The sequence below is a fragment of the Typopeltis vanoorti genome, chromosome 8 (genome assembly GCF_054136105.1).
Source record: "Typopeltis vanoorti isolate ZY-2024b chromosome 8, IOZ_Tvanoo_1.0, whole genome shotgun sequence".
Lineage (NCBI taxonomy): Eukaryota > Metazoa > Arthropoda > Arachnida > Uropygi > Thelyphonidae > Typopeltis > Typopeltis vanoorti.
Window position 1 is genome coordinate 129,313,867 of NC_143556.1, and position 23,077 is coordinate 129,336,943.

At 34.7% G+C, this 23,077-nt stretch overlaps 1 protein-coding gene across 6 annotated transcripts in view; it reads right to left on the reverse strand.

Moving 5' to 3' along the window:
• LOC150104349 (acetyl-CoA acetyltransferase, mitochondrial-like) overlaps positions 1-23,077 on the reverse strand; it is a 504,637-nt gene that overhangs the window by 67,370 nt on the left and 414,190 nt on the right. For 5 of the 6 annotated variants that reach the window (XM_090396309.1, XM_090396310.1, XM_090396311.1 and 2 more), the window contains one exon: positions 11,847-14,317. The exons of the other annotated variant lie outside the window; for it this stretch is intronic. In XM_090396309.1, coding sequence (XP_090252435.1) covers positions 14,035-14,317 — 283 coding nt within the window. In that variant the 3' untranslated portion in view covers positions 11,847-14,034. Of the gene's footprint in view, positions 1-11,846; positions 14,318-23,077 lie in introns of those variants that run through there. 6 annotated transcript variants of the gene reach the window in all.

A 23,077-nucleotide genomic window follows, 5' to 3' on the forward strand; every position in this document is an offset into this window, starting at 1 on the left:
CTTGGAGGAGTTATTGAGTACAATGGTGAAATTACAAAAGATATAAATGGATGAATCAGTCAAGCATCCCAAACTTTTGGATGACTTAATAAAATATGGAAGTCAAGAGACATCAAACAAGTAACAAAAGTAAGAATCTATGAAACAATGGTTCTTCCAATACTCCTCTATGGAAGTGAATGCTGGAATCTCAAAAAGGCTGAAGAGAAAAAATTATTAGTTACTGAAATGGGTTGGCTAAGAAGATTACTTGGAGTATCTCTGCTGGATCGACTAAGAAATGAAGACATAAGGAAATGACTAAAACAAGAATAATAATAGACAAAATCCTAGAAAGAAGACTGCGATGGTTTGGCCATGGGAACAGAAATATTACCATCTAAAGTCCTGAATACAATGATGGAAGGTAAAAGATCCAAAGGACAGCCCAGAATTAGATGGATAGACAAAATAAAAGAGGACCTGAAAACCAAATCACAACAAGCAACACCAAACTGGACAGAATTGTTCAGACTCCCCCAGAACAGACAGAAGTGGAGAGTTCACTTGGTCTCATCATCATCCACATAAAGAAAAGAGCTGACATTAAAATCACCAATTCTGATATCGTGTTTAATACCACTTTCCTTCATAATGTGATCCATATAGATAATGAATAACAGAGGGGATAATGTACATTCTTGTCTAACACCAGATTTAACATTAAACCATCTTCCTGTACTTCCTTCAATTCTAACTGCTGAATTAAATTTCTTGGATAGCTGTTGTTTACCAAGGTCTGTGATATATGAGTTAATTCATCCTGGAGGTCTTTTTCTTCTGATATGATGCTGGTGGCTCTATTTTTGAGCATGTGTATGATGCTAAGTTTTTAAGAAATGTGGTGACTAGACGAGAAGTGAAGATAACGTCCAGTATGGGTTGGTTTACGGTAGACTTTAAGGCTAATATGTCCATCTACTTGTTTTTTGATTAGGGTATCTAAAAATGGTAGTTGTCTATCCTTCTCAAGTTCCAAGCTGAATTTGATTTTCTGATGGAAGGAATTTATTTTTGTTCCAAAGTCAAAAAGCACTGTTTCAGTGTTTCTCCAAATTATAAAAATGTCATCAACATACCTCCACCATACTAATGGCTAAGGATCTAATTCAGAAAGAATGTCATTTTCTAGTTTTTCCATGAATAGATCTGCACACTGAGGAGATAGGGGACTGCCCATAGCAAAGCCAGTTAGTTGTTCATAGATAGTGCTGTTCCATTTAAAGAAGTTTGATTTGAGGCAATGACTGAAGAGGTTAGCAGTATCTTGAGGATACAGATTGTATAAAATGTTGATAACTTCTATCTGGATGTTGGTGAATAAAGATACCATGTCCAGGCTGGCAAGAATATCTGTTTCAAAAATAGGGATGCGTTTCAATTTAGTAATGAAGTGCTTTAAATTCTTTATATAGGTATCAGTGTTTTGAATATGATCCTTCAGGAGACAGGCAAGGTATTTAGACAATATGTAAGTTGGAGAATTTCTTACCGTGCGGTTAGCCTAGTGGCTTTGCGCTTCGCAACCATATGCCTGGGGAAGGAGTGTCCCAGGTTCGATTCCCGTTGTAGACGTGAGGAATTTGAGGATCTTCCTCCGGCATAGCCAAGTTAGCCGGTCTTGGGATCGGTCAGCAGGGTTTTTTCCGGCAGTTTATCTGGCGTTTTTCATCCCGCAAACAGGCAAACCAGCCCGTGAACATACGCCTCTACAGTCAAAAATATACCCCCCCCCCCAGCGGCAGACCAGGCGACGGGTCGGTTGGGAGTAGTACTAACAAGAAGTCGCATCTAAAAGTAACATGCAGACCCTGCATAGGAAGCGGGAATAACGCGTAGAAGAAGAAGTAAGTTGGAGAATTTCGTCCATCTACTATGGGGCCTAGAGGGACTCCACTGTTGTGAACTTTAGAACCATATAATGTCGGTGTCACTAGGTGTAACGACTTCGATCTCTGTTGTAGATCTGTAGACCAACTATTCATATTACGTAATAAATTATTAGTGGCTCATGGTTTTTCCAAGTAGGGTCTGAGTCTAATATCCGATGTTGATATATCTGAGAGTAATTCTGTAATCTTAGCTGTGTAGTCTTTGGTGTTGAGGATAACAGTAGAGTTTCCTTTGTCTGCCTTTAAAATGATTTGTTTGTCCTTCAAGTTGGAGAGAGAGCTCTCTTTTCTGAAAGTATTATATTTTGGTTTGATGGTCTTGACCATCAAAAAAGGATAATAGCACTCTTTAATCGAAGATCGTTGGCTATTGTTTCGGACAAAGACAAGAGTGCTGTTTCTATGTTGGAAATAATGTCGACCTTTGAAATATGGTTAGATGTGATAGCAAAATTAAATCCTTTGTTTAGTATGCTGACTTCTGGTTGTGTTAAGGAATGGTCAGAGAAGTTAAAGATTACTTTGTCCTCAGGCAGGCTGGGTTTAGACTTATGACTTCTTTGATATAACGTATTAAATTTCTTAATTTGACTTTTTTTGCTAATAAGAAAAGCCTTGTTGAAACTATTATGTATCATGTTATCAAGAGGTGTCCATAAGCCGGTTTCTATGTTGTTCGAAATGTCTTCATAAAGTCGGAAGCATGTTAGATCTATTTTGCAAAGTTTGTATCTGATATTTTGTATCCTATCATATAATAGCACCAGGGACGTTTTGAAATATATTTGTTTAGCGTTTCTTGAGTGGAATTTTTCTTTTATAACTAGAAATTTAGGAACAATGTTTAAGTTCCTGCATCTTTTTAAGAACTTGAGATGGTTTAAGAGTCTAGCTTTTTTACATTTGAGTTTCTCAAAACAACGTACCTTGTGTTTCATTGTCCCATTGAGTCTGTTCATTGTGGGTATATTTTTTGGCCACTAACTTAATTGGTCCAAAACTTAACTTTATTGGTAAAAAAAAAAAAAAAACCAGTGTAATCTTATTCTAAAATGAATGATGTTTAGTTTGATTGAAATTACGACAAACTCTTTCTGGTTTTATATGGGATTAAAAATCTTTTTGATTGAAATTACGACTAAAACTCTTTCTGGTTTTATATGGGATTAAAAATCAACTTAAGGAGAAAATCCTCAATATAAGAACAATTAACTCCTCGATGAAAGGGCAATATAAAGATTCCTCCTGTTGTAGACGAATAATAAATGCTGCAGTGGTAATTCATTTTGTTTTAAGCAATACTATTTTTTGAGTTCAGTTTTTCCCCTTTGGATTTCTGGTTTAGTAATAATGGCAATTGAAAAGTTTGTTTTCTGAAGCTACTGTTATATAGTTTGCCCACACTTACTAGAGCTTCACTTGGCTTTGTGCTAAGAATAGTTGATTCATACTGAAGGAGAGAAAGAAATGTACGAATTGGTCGCCAACACACGAAATCACGTGCTTTACATACGTAAAATTTTCAAACTGTTATACAAGCAAAATAGTTACCACTTTAAAAACTACAATGCTCATAAAAGCAAAGTTAATTTTCCAACGTGTAATGTAATAATAAACAACTCATCCCACAATACGGATTGATTACCCTATTATCGGAATGGATCCTCCTCCTGTTGACATGCGCAGAAGTGTTTGAAGGGTCTCGTATCTGTGGGCGTACATTATTACCATAAACATGCATACAGTGGTTTAATTAAAGCTTACTAAAGAAAAATTGTAGGAGTGTTAAAGAATTTTTAGTTGAAAACACATATTTAACCTTTTCTGCTCGAGTGATTCCAACTGGAATCACTAACTTTCTTGGCTTTCATAGCCCATATTACATGGCAATTGATTCCAATTGGTATCGTACGTCATAGTTCCATTTTTTGCTGACAGATTGCAGCTGTCTGAAAAAAATACTTGATACTCTTTGCTTTTTTAGACCTAAAGACAAAATAAATAGAAAGAAAAATTTTTTTCACTTGGAAAAAAAAAATTCAGGTCAGAAAGGGTTAATAATATGGAGCAGAATTAGACATAGCAAAGTTTTCTAATTTCCTAGAGTATCCCCTGCTATAGACCAAATTTTGATTTCACACTGAAAATATTAATAATCCTTATTAAAAATAAGGAGAAGGTTAAAGAAATACGTCACATGCTTATTATTATGAGAAACCTCCAGTGAAGTCAGAGACTTATCAAGGGAGACTAAATTTCACTTGCATCAGCTGTCATACTTTTCTTCACACTACCTGGATTCACCCTCCAAAGGAAATCCATTCTAGTCATCGTTCCTCTAATGCTACTAGCCACTATAAGCTCTTTAATTTCCTCTCCTTAAAAATTTATTTTTTCCTGTCTCACTTTCCCAACAGCAAAATCATCCTCCTAAGAGATTTTAATGTTCAAAACATCAACTCGCTTTCCTCCTCCAGTTGTACAGATCTTGCAGGCACAGATGCTGAACCACTTGCCATCACTAACGACCTTACACAAATTGTTCACATGCTAACCAGAATACTAGATAACCCAAACTACTTCCCAAACACCCTAGATCTCTTCCTCACCAACAATCCTTCCAAATACACACCAAATATAGTGCCCCCCCCCCCCCCCCGATGCAAGGCTTACACAACCACTTCTATACAAGAGTAGTTTGGTATTATAACAATGCCACGTGGGACAGCCTCTGTGACTTCTAAGCCTCATTCCTATGGTTGGACTATTGCTTCCGGCCTTCCAACCCAAACTTATGCACCAAATGTATCACCAAAATAATCCTCACTGGTATGGAAACATATTCTCTCCCACTATTCTGAACTGTCATCCCCCTAACTAAACCCTGCTTATCCAAGGTTTTCATTTGTGCAAGGCTGTACAAATGAAAAATCAAGCACACCATAACCTATCCTATGTCACCTGTATATACTCTCTTACTCCACTGGTATCTAGCCCACAGCTTGGAAATTGGCCTATATTCAACCCATTCCCAAGAAGGGTGACAAATCACTGCCATCCTCACTTCAGTCCTGTCTAAAGTAATGGAGAAAACCATAAATTCTCAACTCCTACACAGGTAACAAACGACCACCAGTATGGATTCCATTATTGCTGATTAACAGATCTACTCACATATATCACTCATCTCTGGAAAAATGCCAAAGAGAAATTTGGTGAATCTCAAGTGGTTGCACACTTGATTGGGTCTGGCACAAAGGCTTACTAAGCAAACTTCCATCATTTGGTCAGTCTCAGGACTTCCTGTAGTTGGATTGCCATCTTTCAGATGACAGCACATTGCACTCCTTCCTTTCATTTGATAAACCTTACTTTACACAACTCACCTCAACATAAAGAACATCAACCAACAGTGCCCTTCATTCTGATCTCCAAGCCATTCTCAAATGGAGTTCAGATAATCTGGTCAATTTCAACGCTAGTAAAAGCCAGTTCATCTTATTTCTCACAAAACAGAACCAGTTTTTCCCAGTATTATTTTTGATAACACTCAAATTTCCAAGCAAGATAGGATTTCTCTTCTTGGAATTACCATGATATTAAGCGCCTCTTGGCATAAACACATCACAACCATTGCATCTTCAGCTTCTAAAAAACTAGGTTCTTTTTCACTCAAGACATTACTTCATCTCTGAACAGTTGTTAACCTTATACTAACCAATCTGCCCAGCTATTGAACACTACTCTCACATTTGGAGTGTGGCCCCAAATGCTTGCCTCGATACAGAGGAGAGCAATTAGATTGATTAATGACCCATCTCTTACCAACTCACTCCTCCCACTTTTGTACAGGCATTTGGTTTCTGTAATATGTGTATTCTATAAATACAGTAGATGCTGCTTATTGTCATCACTTTGGGACAGTTGCTTTTCGTTAACAATAACCGCCTGATAACATTAAGAAAGGATATAAAAAATTGCATAATTTATTTCTATTTAAATTAAGGGGATATTAAATCCCACATTGTTTTAAAACTGAATAAGAAACTCAAAGATTGGAATCAGAGAGTTTCATGCCGAATATAGTAAACTATAAAAAATTCGGCGATTACTAGTGTAAGCTAATGCAAGTAGTCCTAGTACGTAGTACAATATTGGGCAACTCGTTGCAAAGGTGAGTAAAGTTCTGATCGCTATTCTTGGTATTTTCCATAATGTAAAAACACATTTCCGAGGAAATGCATGCTGTTATTACATTATGGTAGGAGGTCAAAACCCAGACCGGTTTCAGCCTTTTTTTGAGGCTTCATCAGTGAGTAGCTAGACCAAATTAATACCAAAGGGTATAGCAAAAAGAACTTATATACTCTGCTATACGAGTTGTCCAAAAGGTGCACCCATTAAGTTGCTTAAATATAAAGAGCCAACAGGCTTCATTTCGGCGATATAAACACTATTTAAATTAAGGGGATATTAAATCCCACATTGTTTTAAAACCGAATAAGAAACTCAAAGATTGGAATCAGAGAGTTTCATGCCGAATATAGTAAACTATAAAAAAATCGGTGATTACTAGTGTAAGCTAATGCAAGTAGTCCTAGTACGTAGTACAATATTGGGCAACTTGTTGCAAAGGTGAGTAAAGTTCTGATCGTTATTCTTGGTATTTTCCATAATGTAAAAACACATTTCCTAGGAAATGTATGCTGTTATTACATTATGGTAGGAGGTGACTACCCAGACCGGTTTCAGCCTTTTTTGAGGCTTCCTATCCTACCATAATGTAATAACAGCATACATTTCCTAGGAAATGTGTTTTTACATTATGAAAAATACCAAGAATAGCGATCAGAACTTTACTCACCTTTGCAACGAGTTGCCCAGTATTGTACTACGTACTAGGACTACTTGCATGAGCTTACACTAGTAATTTTTTTATAGTTTACTATATTCGGCATGAAACTCTCTGATTCCAATCTTTGAGTTTCTTATTCGGTGTTAAAACAATGTGCGATTTAATATCCCCTTAATTTAAATAGTGTTTATATCACCAAAATGAAGCCTGTTGGCTCTTTATATTTAAGCATCATTTATTTCATTTTATTGTTATCAACATTATTTAATTTATTGTTATAAACAACTTTTTAATAAGCAACAACTTAAAATTATCTAGTGTTGCCTGTCATGTCTTTGAATATAGTAGTTATGAATAAATTTCTCATGCTCAATGATTTTTGAAGTTTGTCACTCTATGTTGGACACTGCGACAAAGTATTCATAGAACTTCTTGCATCTGGGCATTGGTTGGAGGAGCTGCTAAAATTTGTTCTTCTGTACTTGTGTTAGGTTCACTTTCTTCTATTAGTTGAAAGTTCTCATCACAAGTACCTTCACATATTTCCTACACTGTCATTGCAGTCACCACTTCAACGTTGTTATCAATATCCAACCAATTTTCAAATTCTTCTTTTGGCATACCATCTGGGGTTTTATCAAAAATTTCATTTGTAAGATATTCAAATTCTTTGGAAGAATGAGTTTCAGAGTTTGTCTTAAAAAATCCACCTTTTGAAGCAGTTTTCAATAGTCTTCTCTGAGACTTGCTTCCATGACATTGCTATCAATTGCACTTGCATCAGATTGGTCTTTTATATAATCAAGTTCAGTTATAATTCTTGCACGAACTTCCCTGTGATAATAAGCTTTAAAAGCTCGTATGATGCCTTGTTCACATGGTTGAATTAACAATGTAGTGTTCGAAGGCAAGCTTCAATGTTCTTTAATGATAAATTGCTTGTGTGTGCAGTGCAAATCTCTATTAAGAAGACAATTTTTCGCTTTAATTTAAGATCCCACTTAACCAATTATTGAAAATGTCATTAGTCATCCAAGCATCTGCACTAAAACAGTAGTCAATAGGCAAACTTTTAACACCTTTAAAACACCAAGGATTTTTACTTTTTCCAGTCACTAGGAACTCTCATTTCTCACCTTTCATATTAGCACAACAAAGAACTGTCACTCACTCTTTTAAAGATTTAAATCATTTAGTACTTTCATTTTTAAACAAAAAAAAAAGAATGCTCAGGCATTGCATGAAAATAGTCCTGTTTTGTCTGCATTGTAAATGTCCTTGAGAGAATACTCAGCAATAATTTTTGGCCACTCCGTGTTAATCCTTGCTTCAGCTGATAAAAAAATAAGCACTGTTTTCTTCACCATTAATATGCTTGTACACAATATTCTCTCTCTTTTTCCATCTGTTAAACCATCCATAAGTTGTGGTGAAATTTTCTTTGCCCATTGTTTTTGCAAGTTCTGCTTTTTGACGCATTAAAGGCCCATTAATCGAAGCATTCTTTTCACGAACATTACTAAACCAAATTTTTAATGCTGATTGAACTTGAGTATCCTTACCAGATCGGGCTCTCTTCCGATCCATGTTCTCATTAGGAAGAGATTAACATTACCTACCTGCATTTACCTGGAAGATATAAGATATAAAGTTGATCATTTTTTTAAAGATCTTACATAAGAGTAGTAGTGAAATTTTTAAATGTACAGCTGCAACGCTGACTCATTTTGGGAAACTTATCATAGCATTCCAAATTCTTTGCTTTTCTTGAAAAGATACAAATCTTTTATGTTTTTTACTTGCTTCTGCTATAATGCTAAGGGTTGTTTAACAAGCACTTAAAGTCAAATTCACTTACTGAAAGAGAGCATGAAAATTAATTCGAAAAATCACAATTAGACTATTTTTAAAAAAAGATTAACATTACCAACCTGCGTTTACCTGGAAGATATAAGTTTTACGGAAGAATAAGATTAAAAGAAGATTAAAAAAAAAAGTCAGATTTCGACAAATGTTTGTCAAATTTTCTCCTGATTAACTGCAAAAGGCTAAACATTCGACGATTTTGATAACAATAACTGGAAATTTGATTATAAGAGACGGATTAATTTTAATTAATTTTAAATGGCATGTTTAGGGACCGACTGATTTTGATAACAATAACTGATTGATAATATTATCCACGATCACAATAAGCAGATTCTACTGTATTTCCATGGCAAAGGTTCATCTGAAATAGCATTTCATATGAACCTTATAAGAATTGGCCCTTGGGGAATCAATAATTCTCCAAAGGCCAATTCTAAGGCCTTTGGAACACGTGCAGCTGCTGCTCAACATCCCTTCATAGTACACCTTGAAACCCACAGAACAAGTTTCTTTCTTCCTCCTTCATCCCCTGCAACTACTGTGTTGTGAAACATTCTTCCCTGATGTGTTTCCCAAGGAATACAGTATAAAGGCTTTTAAATCAAAATGTAAATAATTTTCTCCTTTCCCAGCACCCACTACCCATATAAAGTAGTAATGTACTATAGGTTGATCAACGAACCACTCGTGAATGGGCTTGACATAAACAAAGTCATGCACACTCTATGAGAGTTAAATCTGGCTCACACCTACTTCTTCACTGCATTCATTCTCAATTTTCATGGATGTCCTCTTGTCTCTCCCCACCTTCCTGAAATCCTTCAGTTGTTTCCAAGTCTCAATCATATCATCCTTCTTTCTTCTGTTAGATAGTGTCTGCAGCTCACAAATCATCAATCATTGTTGATAATCTGCATTTCACAATCCTCCTATTATCTTTAACACATTCCTTTGCACTCTCACCACTGTCTCAGCATTAGGAAATCCAGAGACCAGACCTGCACACACTAGTCCAAGTGAGGCCAGTGGCACACTCAACAATTAATCTTGGAGGGGAGCCGAGCATTCAGGATTTTACCTGGGGGGGGGAGTTGAGTAGACGATTTGCGAATACACACTACGCATTGCATACGACCTATGACTGAGCATCTACAGTGATCGCTAATTCATAAGTAGAATAGAAATAGAAGACACGACACAACATAAATAAAAAGAAATGAATTTTAATTAGGAAAAGATTTTTGGAAAATCTTCTAGTGTTTATTCCTTTTCTTTTGGGGTGCCTGGGCCCCTTGGCCCCCTCTGGGTGCAGCACTAAGTGAGGCCATATCATGGCCTTAGGAAGGAGCACAATGACTTCCGTATCTTTACATTTTAATGTTTGTTTCAGCATTTGGATTATCCTTTGAGTTGTATTTGCAATCTATGACCTTTGAACTCAACTTTCTATCTACTGAAACTCTAAGATCAAAGCCTGATCAGCTAGACAATATAATATGACACTGGATATCTCATTACAGCAAAGTGCATGAGTCTACATTTACTAACACTGCACTGACAATTTTCACATGCCCAAATTCCAGCTTATTCAAATACAAACAAATACTGCATATCAGCAATACTTCTGATTACCAGTCATCAGAACCCCAGTCAAATCCTTTCCAATATCATTAACATTAAAGATTTGAATAACAATCAACCAAGGACCTATCTCCGTAGCATACACTGGTCACCTTAAATCTTGCAGACTCACATCCCCATTATACTACTTTTTAATATCAGTAAGCCATCCTCTTATCCACACAAATGTTTCATAATCTAAGCTCTTCCCCACCCCCCAATTTATGCAAGTCTTCCATGCTGTATCCTGTGGATTTACTAAAGGAAGATCAAACATGATCTTCCTTTAGTAAATCCATGCTGTTGTTGCAAAATATAGCTTGTCTGTCAATCCATTTCTGTATACAAGCTTTTACTAACTTTTCCAAAATCTTTAATACATCAGTATCAATCCTGTGCAATGGGTGCATTTGCACAATCAGTATCCAATTTGTGCACCACCCTTCTTTCCACTCCAGTGGAATGTTCCCTGTTTTTAAGGCTCAAATTATATAGCCTTGTCAAAAGAACAGCCAGTTCAGCTGAACAGCATCCATACTGATATCCCATCAGTCCCTACTTCCACATGCTTATTCAGTTTGTGCAACAGCTCTGATACCTCCTCCTCATACACCTGAGTTTCTTCATTCATTGAGCTCATTGTTGGATAACCAGGTTGGTCGCGTTTAGCAAAACAGGCTCATTAGTTGAACAATCTCTTCTGCATCTGTCACATGCATGCCATCTACAGTTAGCAGAGTTATTTCATCTTATTCTTTCTTTTACCTGCACATAACAAGATAATTATTTTGTTGCATACACTGGTACCTTTTAGCAAAATGGACACTCAAGTGAACAATCTCTTAGACATCTGTCACATGCATACTATCTACATTTAACAGAGTTATTCTTCCATACTCTTTCTTTCTTTTACCTGCAGCAGAGCCTTTAGTAAATCCATTTTTTTTTTTTTTTCATACTCAGCCTTAGCTTTCCATACAGTAGTTCTTCTTCTGGCCTGCTATGGTGCGACTATGCTTTGAAATGCTATTCTTTATTTCATTAATTCTGCATTTTTAATTTTGCTTTTCTGCTGAATATGTTTTCTAGCCTTCTTCTGGGAATGTAACCCCAATTTTGAACACTGTGGCTTCAGAAAATTAATTAAATATGACATGCTGAATTATATCCCTAAGAGACAGGGTTGGCTCAGATGTCAGTTTTTCGGTTCTCAGACCGCAGCCCTGCACTTTAAAATTTCTAAGAAAATTTGATAATAGAATTTTTGATATTTCAGAGATGTATTGATATGGGAAATATTTTAATATATAACTATATGTATTTAATGTTTGTAAATTATGTTTAATAATATTATGATTTTTCAATAAAAAAATTATTTTTTGCAAATATTTTGGGACCCCACTAATAACTTTTTCCCGAGGCACCGCAAAACCTTCAGCTGGCCCTGCTAACAGATTAGGAGCTTCTTGTATACAAATTAAAATTAAATCAGTAGTCAATACTGATTTAATTCAATCAGTATTGACTATTCAATATTCAATCAGTAAATATAGTATTGCTTATATTCAGACTTTATTGCCAAAAACACACCAATTCTGTATGCAAAAGAATTTACAGAAAATAACACAATGGAAATAATTTTTTCCCACTTAAATAAGAATATGTACAGTTTAATAATTTGTTTAAAGATACAATAATTGCAAAATAATTAAACAATGCTATTTGAAGAATCTACATTTGACTGCATATTTGCAAAAGCCATAACACACATCATTTAAAAAAATTTGTTCCATTATCCTTTTTGAGGTATTTTTGATATTTGTACATGTTTAAAGTATAATTTACATTCTAAACATCAAAGATATTTTTCAGAAAAATTAAAATGCTTAAAACATGACATGAGGGTTTGATGTATGCATTCTTTTCCTTTTTTTTTTTATGAACTTGAAAGAAAATGATATTAGAAACTCTATTACACATAAAAAGACCATAAGTTAAAACTCTGGAATTTAATAAATGTCCTGGAGGGAGATGTCCTTAGCTTAAATTCTGGGGCAAATTATACTTTCAATTCCAAGACCTTGGGCTGATTCAGAAAATCTATAACTGCTAGGTAAAGTGGCATGCATTCAGATTTCAAAGAGAAATTTTAATTCATAATATTTTTGCAAAAATGTGTAATTAACACCCGCAGTAGTACATGGATACTACTTGGTTCCAAATGGACAATGTGTTTCCACTGAATAAGAAATCCTTTCAGCATTTTCCTTCATTCACAATACCTTCAAATCAGTCTAACTGAAAAAGTGATATTTTAAGTTAAGCGATATACAAATAAAATGGTTAACCAGTCATGGATAATTAGAAATCACAGTGACCAAGCTTCTTATAAAAGAACTTTCTTTTGTTCAATTGTAAGAAAACAATGGGTTTAGCTGCATAATTTAATCCTCTAGTTCTACTAGGAATAATATGACATTACTACCATTGCCACTTTAGGTTTTCCTTTTGAAATTTGAAAGCCATGTTGATTAAATTTTTTTTTTCCCCTCAAGGTAAGAGACCTAATTACAATGACCACACATCAATGAATTTCCCATCATCTCCAACAGAATCATTAAATTAAAGATGCCAAGAAATTATATTCTTGGTTTATACTTTATCCAAGTATAAGCAAACAAGTTTGTGGGTGAAGTATCTTCATGAATAAGCTACTTGTAGACAGAGGCTAATGACTTACATTAATTTCCTTAGTATCCCATAATGCAAAGTACACATTTTGGGCGAGTGTATAATGCTAAGCATTATGGGAAGACCAATTACCCAAACTGGTTTCAACCTTTATTGAGGTATATTAAAGTGCAGAGATACCTCTTCAAAAACTCTTAGTGATCTACTGAGGTCACTCAGTATATCAAGTATATCACCCCAAAAGGATCACTACTAAACTCATCAATCCTGACCTGAATCGCTGTAGGACAGGAAACTCAGCAGTGGCGATTCCCAGTGACAGGCAAAAACCAGCTATAACAGAACCTCTCTACTCCTCAAGAAGTAAACTACCATCAATGAGAGCAAGACCCAGAAGAGATACCACAGTTGAAGTTATGTAGATGTCATATTTCCCATATGCAAGTAGTGAAAAGATGTACCATCTTATTATTAAAATACTCTGGATCAGTGCTAGTTGTTGAAAGTTTTTCACTTGATTATAAATTAAATTAAAGATGGAAAGATATTATATTCTTGGTTTATCCTTTATCCAAGTGTTAGCAAAGAAAGTTTGCATTAATGTGTTCTGTGGGTTTCAAGGAGCACTGTGAAGGGATATTGAGCAGCAGCCGCATGTGTTCCAACGAACTTAGTACTAAGTGGAGGAATTATTGATGCTATTTCAGATGAAAATTTTCAATGGATATATTTGTATTTGTAGAATACGCATAGTTGCAGAGACCGATCATCTGTGCAAAAGTGTGTGTGTGTGTGGGGGGGGTGAGCTGGTAAGAGATGGGTCATTAATAAGTCTGATTGCTGTCCTGTGTACTGAGTCAAGCATTTTGAGGGATCTTTTAGGGGTCCCACCCCATATGTGAGAGCAGTATTTGATGGTTGGGCAGATTTGTGATAGGATAAACCAAGAATATAATTTCTTGGAATCTTGAATTTATAACCAAGTGAAAAAAACTTTCACCCAACAGAATCATATTCAGCAATAAATTTCTTTAGCATATGAAATAAACAAATAAATAAATATAGGATTTAATCTATTTCCTCCATCTCTTGCTTTCTCAACTTTGTTTCTAAAAGTACAACATCAACTTTATGTTTCATTAAAAATTCATCATTAAAATGAAAAACTGGGATTTCATACTGATATTTCAGAAACCAATTTTGGTTTTCAAGTTTTGAAATATTCACTTCTACTAATTGCATTCTATGAAGAAATGGTTGAATTTTTTGTTTTGCTTCATCACACAGCACACATGATTCTTTTGTGAACATTTTCAACACTGGAAGGTTCTCTCTTGAAGTCAAGTGACCCCTATATATAAAGTACTGAATTAATTAATAAAATTTGTATAAGGAGAAGTAAGATTAGTATATTTATTTAATCAGTACAAATGTAAAATATAAAACTAACAGAATAAAAATAGAAGAATGGAAGAATTTAATTTACTATAGTTTGGAATTATTATAATTACATAACACCTCCAGGGAGTCCAAAGACTCATCGAGGGAGGATACCTACCCTATAACTCTCCATCTCCACCAACGGCAATTACCTTCATCTACCGACAACCACCACCACTAGTATTTCCACAGATGATCACAAACATCCATGCCCAAGGCGGGATTTGAACCTGCAGCCTTTTAGCTGGAGAACGGATACACTAACCACTCAGCAAGGAGTGTGTGTGCGCGCGCACATGAGAGAGGTGGGAGGATCTGAGAGCTGAATATACCCACACAGGGTATTTTTTAATGAAGAGAAATTAAAAAAAAAAAAAAAAATATATATATATATATACTGTAGTCATGTTACTGTAAATGTAAAAGAATGCAGAAGTCAATACTGGTTCTAAACAAGATATTAAACTGGCAGAAAATGGATGGTATCTAAAGATAGGAATGTTTCATATCTCAGGATATGAAATGATTATAGGATATTATTATTATTTGCGACCTCCAGGGAGTCAAGGACTCATCAAGCGAGGCTATACATCACTCAAACCAGTTGTTATACCGTCCCTTAAATTCGTTCACACTAGATACACTAACTACCTCTAAAGGTAAACTATTCAACTCGCTCACTGCTCTATAAGAGAAAACCCCTTTCTGGACTGCAAACAAACTTAACTTCCATGGATGCCCCCACCCCCTTTCTGTTCTCTCCCCTCCTTTCATATAATGAAAAATTTTATCAGACTATATCCTATAACACCCATTCAGAAGTTTATAGATCTCTATCATATCAATCCCCCTATCTCCTGTTGACTAGTCTTTAATCCACATACTTCAAATCTGTCCTCATAATCTAAATACCACAATCCCGATATAATCTACAGAACTTTTCTTGGCACCCTTTCTACAGCTTCTTTATTCCCTTGGAACCTAGAAGACTAAATCTGCACACAATAATCCAGGTGTAGTCTTATCACGGCCTTATAAAAAGGCAAAATGACTTCCTTATCCTTATATGTCAATGTTCGCTTAAACATGGCAGCTATATTATACTCTGAGTTTTATTTGCAGCTTTTGCTATGTGACCTTTAAACTTCAACTTCCTATCCACCATTACACCAAGATTCTTAGCCTCATCACTTTCTTGTAGCATAACCCTGCTAATATAATATGCTGCTGGAAATCTTATCATGCCAAGGTGCATAACTTTACTGACATTAAATTGGCAGCAATTTTCGTTTGCTTAAATTTCCGGTCTATTCAAATTATTTTGTAAGTGCTTGACATAAGTAGCATCTCTGATTGTCCTACATATCTTTGCATCATCAGCAAACATTGCACATCTTCTGTTAGACCCTTCCTAATGTCATTAATGTATAGATCTGAACCCTGAGGTACACTACTGGTCACCTTAAATTTGGCAGATTCACACCTACCACTTTTTGATATCTGTCTGTCAACCATCCACTGATATTCTCGAGTTTATACAACAGCCTTTTGTGTGGTATCCTGTTAAATGCATTAGCAAAATCCAACATTATCATAGTGTATCCATTCCTTTTAACAAACTCAGGCATAACATTGTTATAAAATATGAGCAAATTGCTAAAACATGACCTTCCTTTAGTGAACCCATGCTGTTGTGTAGCAGCATGAACTTACTAAAGGAAGTATAGTTGGATTGTCTATCCATTTCTGTTTGAAAGTTCTTATCAAATCTCTAAAATCTTCGCTACCACACCAGAGATAGTGATAGGTTGGTAGTTAAACACATCAGTTTTTGCACCACCACTTGTACAATGGAACTATCATACATTCCGTCTATTCCTGTGCTGAGACCCAAATTATACAAACATATTAAAGGCCTAGCCAATTCATTTGAACATTAGCAAAAGTGCTGATATTCCACCTGTCCCTATTGACAAATTCATATCCAGGTTATGCAAAAGCTCTTTAACCTCATTTTCATGCACTTGTAACTCTTCATCCAATGTAGCAGTATCACTATGCACCAAGTTACATACACCTGGTTGAATACATCTTAGCAAAGTGGGTGCTCATTAATTGAACAATCTTATTAGTTCTGACACTAGACTACCACCTACATTCAGTAAAGTTATTCTTCCACATTCATTCTTTCTTTTGGCATAATGATAAAATTCTATTGGCCTGCATAGCCAATTTTTCTTTTCATACTCTGATTTAGTTTTTCGCCTAATACTCATTGGGTGGAAAGCTACATCAGATAGGGATACATTCAGATACTGCTTCATTTAAGCACTTTTTCAAAGATTGAAAAAGTGCTTAAATGCATTGCTGATATTTTTCTCCATTCGATAGCTGATACTATGAGACCGAAGTGAGTATTCTTCTAAGTTGATCATAATTTCCTGATATGATAATTTCATATTATATATGAAATTATGATAATTTTCATAATTATCATAATTTATCATAGAGGAATATGAGAATGTCATGGTTCCACCTGAAAACAAAACATAGGCTTCTTTTGATATCATAAATGGTGTTTATTGCCATAAGCAAGATTTAGCTGATGAATTACTTGTTCCCAAAATATCAAAGGACAAACAATAAAAGAATCCAGGACACATGTCCAGAAGTACACTAGTTATTGGCCAGACTAAGAATAAAAAGAAATCTTATGAAAATAATAAGTATATCCAAAAATTATTGACATGTATTATGTTATTATAGAACATACAGAAATGAAATACCTCCATAGCATAAAGATGATAAGACATTTGGATTTAAGTTGGAAAGACACAAGTCTCAATTCAGTCTAGGATATAAGGTTAATAAGAGTTAATAACAGTTGGCTTGCATCAAGGGTCAGCATTAAGTCCGTTTCTGTTTAATATTGTGATGGAGGTGGTAACAGAGGAGGTGAGAGAAGATGCGCCTTGGACAATGTTGTATGCAGATGACATCTTGCTGTGTGCAGATTCAAGAGAGGAAGCGGAAACTAAACTGGAAATATGGAGAAAAGTACTGGAAGAGAGAGGTATGAGACTGAGCAGAAGTAAGACAGAGTATATGTGTTGCACAGTGGGCGGCAGACAGGAGACAGATCTGGAGCTGGAAGGAAATGTCATCAGGAAGGTGAGAGACTTTAGATACTTAGGCTCAACAGTGGAAGAAGATGGAGGAGCTAAGAAGGAAGTGGGATGCAGGATACAAGCGGGTTGGAGGAGATGGCTGGAGTGTTATGCGATAAGAGGGTGCCGATCAATCTGAAAGGCAAAATCTATAGGACAGTGGTGAGGCCAGCTATGACATATGCTATAGAAACTGTGGCCCTGAGGAAAAATAACATCAACAGGATGGAAGTAGCAGAGATGAGAATGCTTAGGTGGATGTGTGGTGTGACCAGAAAGGATCGTCTTAGAAATGACTATGTCAGGGGAACAGTGAAAGTTATGAACTTAGGAGCGAAAATACAGGAGGCAAGGTCGAGATGGTTTGGTCATGTGATGAGGAGGGAGGACGAATATGTGGGAAGAAGGGTCATGCAGATGGATGTGCAAGGAAGGCGGAAGCGTGGGCAGCCAAAGAAGAGATGGAGGGAGCTGGTAGAAGAGGACTTGAGGATGAAGAACTTGGATGTGGTGACAGCCCAAGACAGGAAGGTGTGGAGGAGATTCATTATAAACAGTGACCCCACTTAAGTGGGAGAAGCTGCAGAAGAAGAAGAAGATACAAGGTTAATAAGAACTTTTCAAATGAAGGTGAGGGAGCAAGTCTCATACAACATAGAAAAAGTTTGCTAACCAGGAAACTCTGGTTTTCATATAGCAAAATATGTAAACCAGCCAAAAGAGCACATAATAGATATGGTGTATATTACTTTCATAGCTTAGTTTGCTTCAATAGTAATTTCACCTTAAAAAAAAAAAAAAAAACCCATCAAAATGACAGAAAACCATGGTTTCAGTAAACAGGGATTAGTGAGGAACTAAAAAGGCAGAAGGACCAAAATAGGGTTCAAAATTTAAACTGTGAAATCTCTTAATTCGCAAGATGTGAATAAAATAAGAGGACAGTCACAGTTGATGAAGGACAATCCTAATATCAGAACATCAGATATAAATGATTATTTTGCATCAAGTTAATCTGTATGTGATCTTGGGATGAAAAGCATGCCGGTTGCAGTAAAGATAAGATATGTATTCCTGCTGTGCCTCATTTTCCAAATTAAAATAATGTTTGTTATAACTTAGCAAACATTTTATAGATAAACCTGTTCTAGATTTCTCTCTCAAGAGAAAAGATTTTTGATGTGTGTCTATTTGTTGGTGGTTTATATAAGTGGAAATGTTTGACACTTAATATATGATTCCTGACTCAAATTTGTTACAAGAATTAGCCTGTCATCCCTTAATAATAATTAAGTTGGCTTTTTTGAAATTATTATTTTATGAACTTCATGGTAATAATTTTGTACATTAAATACATCTTATATTGACTTCAAGTTTAAAAGTAACTTGGCTATGGCTGAGGAAGATCCTTAAGCTCCTCTCATCGTGATGAGCTTAAGGATCTTCCTCAGCCATAGCCAAGTTAGCCGGTCTTGGGCATGGACAGCAGGGTTTTGACTCCAGTTTATCTGGGGTTTTTCATCCCGCAGCAGGCAAACCAGCCCGTCAACACACACTGATTACAGTCATGAATATCGCTCTTATGGTATGCAGCAGAGTGGTGGTGAACCGACTGCATTAATACACCAGTAACCCTCATTAGGGTTACTGGTGAGGGGACTCATGCTGCAAAGCTACAAATTTAAGAATTTTTACAATGACATAATTAAAATAGCTAAAAAGCCTTTTTATGCTCTTCAACTAATTTAATTCATATAATGCACTGTAAAGTTATAGAAATAGAGAATATTATAAATTATCACTATTTCATAGCCCAATAAATGAATTTGACACTTTAAGTTCTAAAATTATTTTTTATGTCCTTATATGGCTCTAGAGCACACAGAGAGAATGAGAGAACATATAATTCTTTGTACTTTGAAGAATGAAGAAGCCAATTTAATACAAATGAAATGAAATCTTACAAGTTCTCAGAGTCTTGTATCTTATTCTGTATTTATATTTATCAAGTTTTGATTTTGAGAGAGAGAGCAGTTTTCAGTTTTGTTTTCCATTCATGTGTTGTTCATAGTACTCTATTTATATCTACTGAACAGTTTAGTGATAAAGTTTTTTTTTTTTAGGAACAACAGCTTTAAATAAACATCAAATATGGCTGTTCCCACAGAAATTTGGGCCAACACTTATTCAAGGAGAGTTCTGAGGGCCTATTAGATCATTGTTACTTAAATCAGAATGATGGTTTATCTATGCTTGAAGGTGTGTGAGAAGTGACAATTACACATTCTTACTTTGTGTAAACTAGCTTAGTTCTTTCTCTGAATAAGTGAAACTTTCACTTATTCAGAGAAATGTTTCAGTTCTTTCACTGAATATTCCAAAATATGACATGCAAAATGTTTTGCATGTCATATTTTAGTTATCCTCAGAAGGCTAACAAATAAGTATTAAGAGTTATATTCTGTTTTAATTTTAGACAACCTCCTTAAATATTAAGAACAGAAAACTTGTCCAACTTTTCCAAATAAACGTTAGCAACTAGATGAACAAATTTTCAAGAGAAACATTAAATTGGAATTCTTCCATACATACCAAACATTCAGATACTGTTATGTATGACATCTAATTTTGTATGTTATTATAGTTGGGGGGGGGGGGGGGCACAAATCATGCATTGGGAATTGAGAAGAGTTTGGAAATGTCAGATATCATGCAACTCAATGAATAAAATTAAATATTTTATTTTCAGAAATTTAGTAATGTATATATTTAAGATGTAGCAATTTAAAACATTCAGTGCATTTCACAATTTCTTTTAATTCACAAATTTTTCTTCTTAAAGTTACATTGTGCATTTAATGCAATTTATAATTTGAATGAAGATGATTTGTACATTAATGAAGCACCTCAACTTTAATAAAATATTTTTTTTCCTTCAAAATACCATACAAAATGTTTCCTATATACATTTTTTTTGATAACCTATAACCCAACTTTGCAGGTACCTATACAGTTACATCAAAGATCTCTTAACAGAAACTTGTTAAGAAAACAAACAAAACAAAACAAAATATTACATTTCAATTTCATTACACTTTTAAATAATACAACAGTACAAAAGCACATTGTATACATTAGTAACATTGTATTTTTTTTTTGTAGGGGACAGTCATTTGTAATTTTATCTTTGAGAGTTCAAACTGAACATATATATTTGAACACAACTTTGAATATACAGTTTCATTGAGAACATGATATAATTTTTCAGTGGGATCTACAAGTACCATATTACTGAATTTATCTACATGGTTTTAACAGCATGTTAAAACCATGTAGATAAATCCATTTGAGGCTTCTTCTTTTCCCTAATTTCAGTAATATAATTAAATACAGCAGAAGTCATGTCACAATTCGTTTCTCAGTAATTAACTTATTCTCATCTGTAGCAGCATGCTCAAAAGGTTAACTTTCAATAAGAACAAAATCTTAACAACAGTGAGGTGCATTCAAATCACATTCTTACAGTCAATGACCAGAAATTTGTAACATTATTCCTCATGAACTTCATGTATTATTAGCCTTTTAATTTAATAGATAATCACAGTTTCTTGGTCTACTATGGAAAAGGTACCAAGCAAAAGACATTTGTCATGACTTTTTCATAAGCAAATATTCACATTTTAGTACTGCACTCTACTCTTTGGAACGAATCGTATGTGTTTATCAGATATGTTTGCAGGAGTAGTCACTTATTTCTATTAATTTATTAACAAGTTCTAGTTGCTTTATGATATATTGTGTACTGTTCACCCAATTACTAGTGTTTATTTTGGAGGTTCAACAATGATCCCATTTACTGCTCCAGTTTTTTTTTTTTATTTTAATTACAGTGGGCATCCACTTATCATGATATCTTCATTGCCATGATTTTCCAAAATACATAAATATCCACCCATCTCTCCACTTGAAATGTGTGATACTACTGACAGGCATTATGCCTGTAACATACTTGTGTAAAGCAATAAACCACAAGACTGCCATGCCATAAAATGTTACATAGAAATGTGCCATCAATGTATTTTTTCCAAGCCCAAGAAACTTTTTTTTCTACTTTTTTCATGTTTATGTGTCAATATTTTTGTTTGTATCTGGAGATAATTCTTCAGCTTTTCTTATTTTATGCAAGATGACAACATACACTGTTGTGGGTAGCACCAAAGTGAAAAGTATATGCAAGTTGAGTTATGTACATGGTATAAAGTATATGGTCGTGTGCCATGCATGATACTTTCAGTCAAGAGCTTGTACTCAGGATAAATATGCAGATGATCATGCTTTGTTCGTCTTAAAATTTTTCATCATCTCAGCAATTTTTTCTTATTGAAAACATTTTTAATTATTCAGTATAATTTTTTGAATTGTGAAAGGAAAAGTGATACTAATAATCTGTTACAAACAAAAGCAAAGCCTCTGAATCTAAAACTCTTTGAGATTTGAATATAAAACTGTATCAATCAACAAGCTAAAAAAGGCAACTGGGTGGCTGTTTCACACACACTGATTTAACTTTTTTTTTTTCATTTACGTTTTCTTATATAAGCTTTTTTTTTTTTTTAAATTAAAATGCAATGGATAGTTGTGCTTACTTTTTTCACTTTGGTGCTATCCACACAGTCTATGTTGCCATCTTGCATAAAATAAGAAAGGTTGAAGATTTATCTCCCATATACAAACAAAAACATTGACACATAAACATGCAAATAACAACTGGATCACCCTTGAAATCTTAAAACTCCTAGAAGAAAAAAAGAGAGGCTAAAAACACATTAAATCAGAATAATTCCGAAGAAAGCAGGCAACACTATAAAAGGCTAAAAAATAAAACCAATAAAATGTACAAAGCAGAAAAGGAATCATGGTTAGAAGAAAAAGGAAAACAATGTGAGGAAGCAAATAAAAAGCATAACACTAAAACTGTTTACAATAAGGAATAAGGATTTACAAAATAAAAAAGATCTAACTAAAGAATATAATAACATCACTTTAAAAATGAAAGATTCTAATAATATAGAAACCGGTGCAATTCAAGATATACAAAAAATATAGAAAGAATATTACCAAACACTATTCCAAAGAAACCAACATGGGATTCATCAAACAGTGAACAAAAAGAAAGACACCTGCTATCCTAAAAGATGAGTTACTTAAAGCAATAAACCAAATGAAAACATCCAAAACTCCTGGAATTAGCCAAATTCCTACTGAACTCTGGAAACACGGAGGCCAGGGAACCATAAAATATTTATTGAAACTTTTTAACCAAATTTTATTCTCAGGAGAAATACCTAAGGATTGGAAAACTGGGATCCTAATATCCATCCATAAAAAAGGGTGATAAACAAAAATGTGAAAATTATCATCCTATCACCCTTTTAAATCAGTTACAAGATATTCGCTCGAATTACACAAAACCGCATGCATAAATTAATGGAAGAAATTGTTGA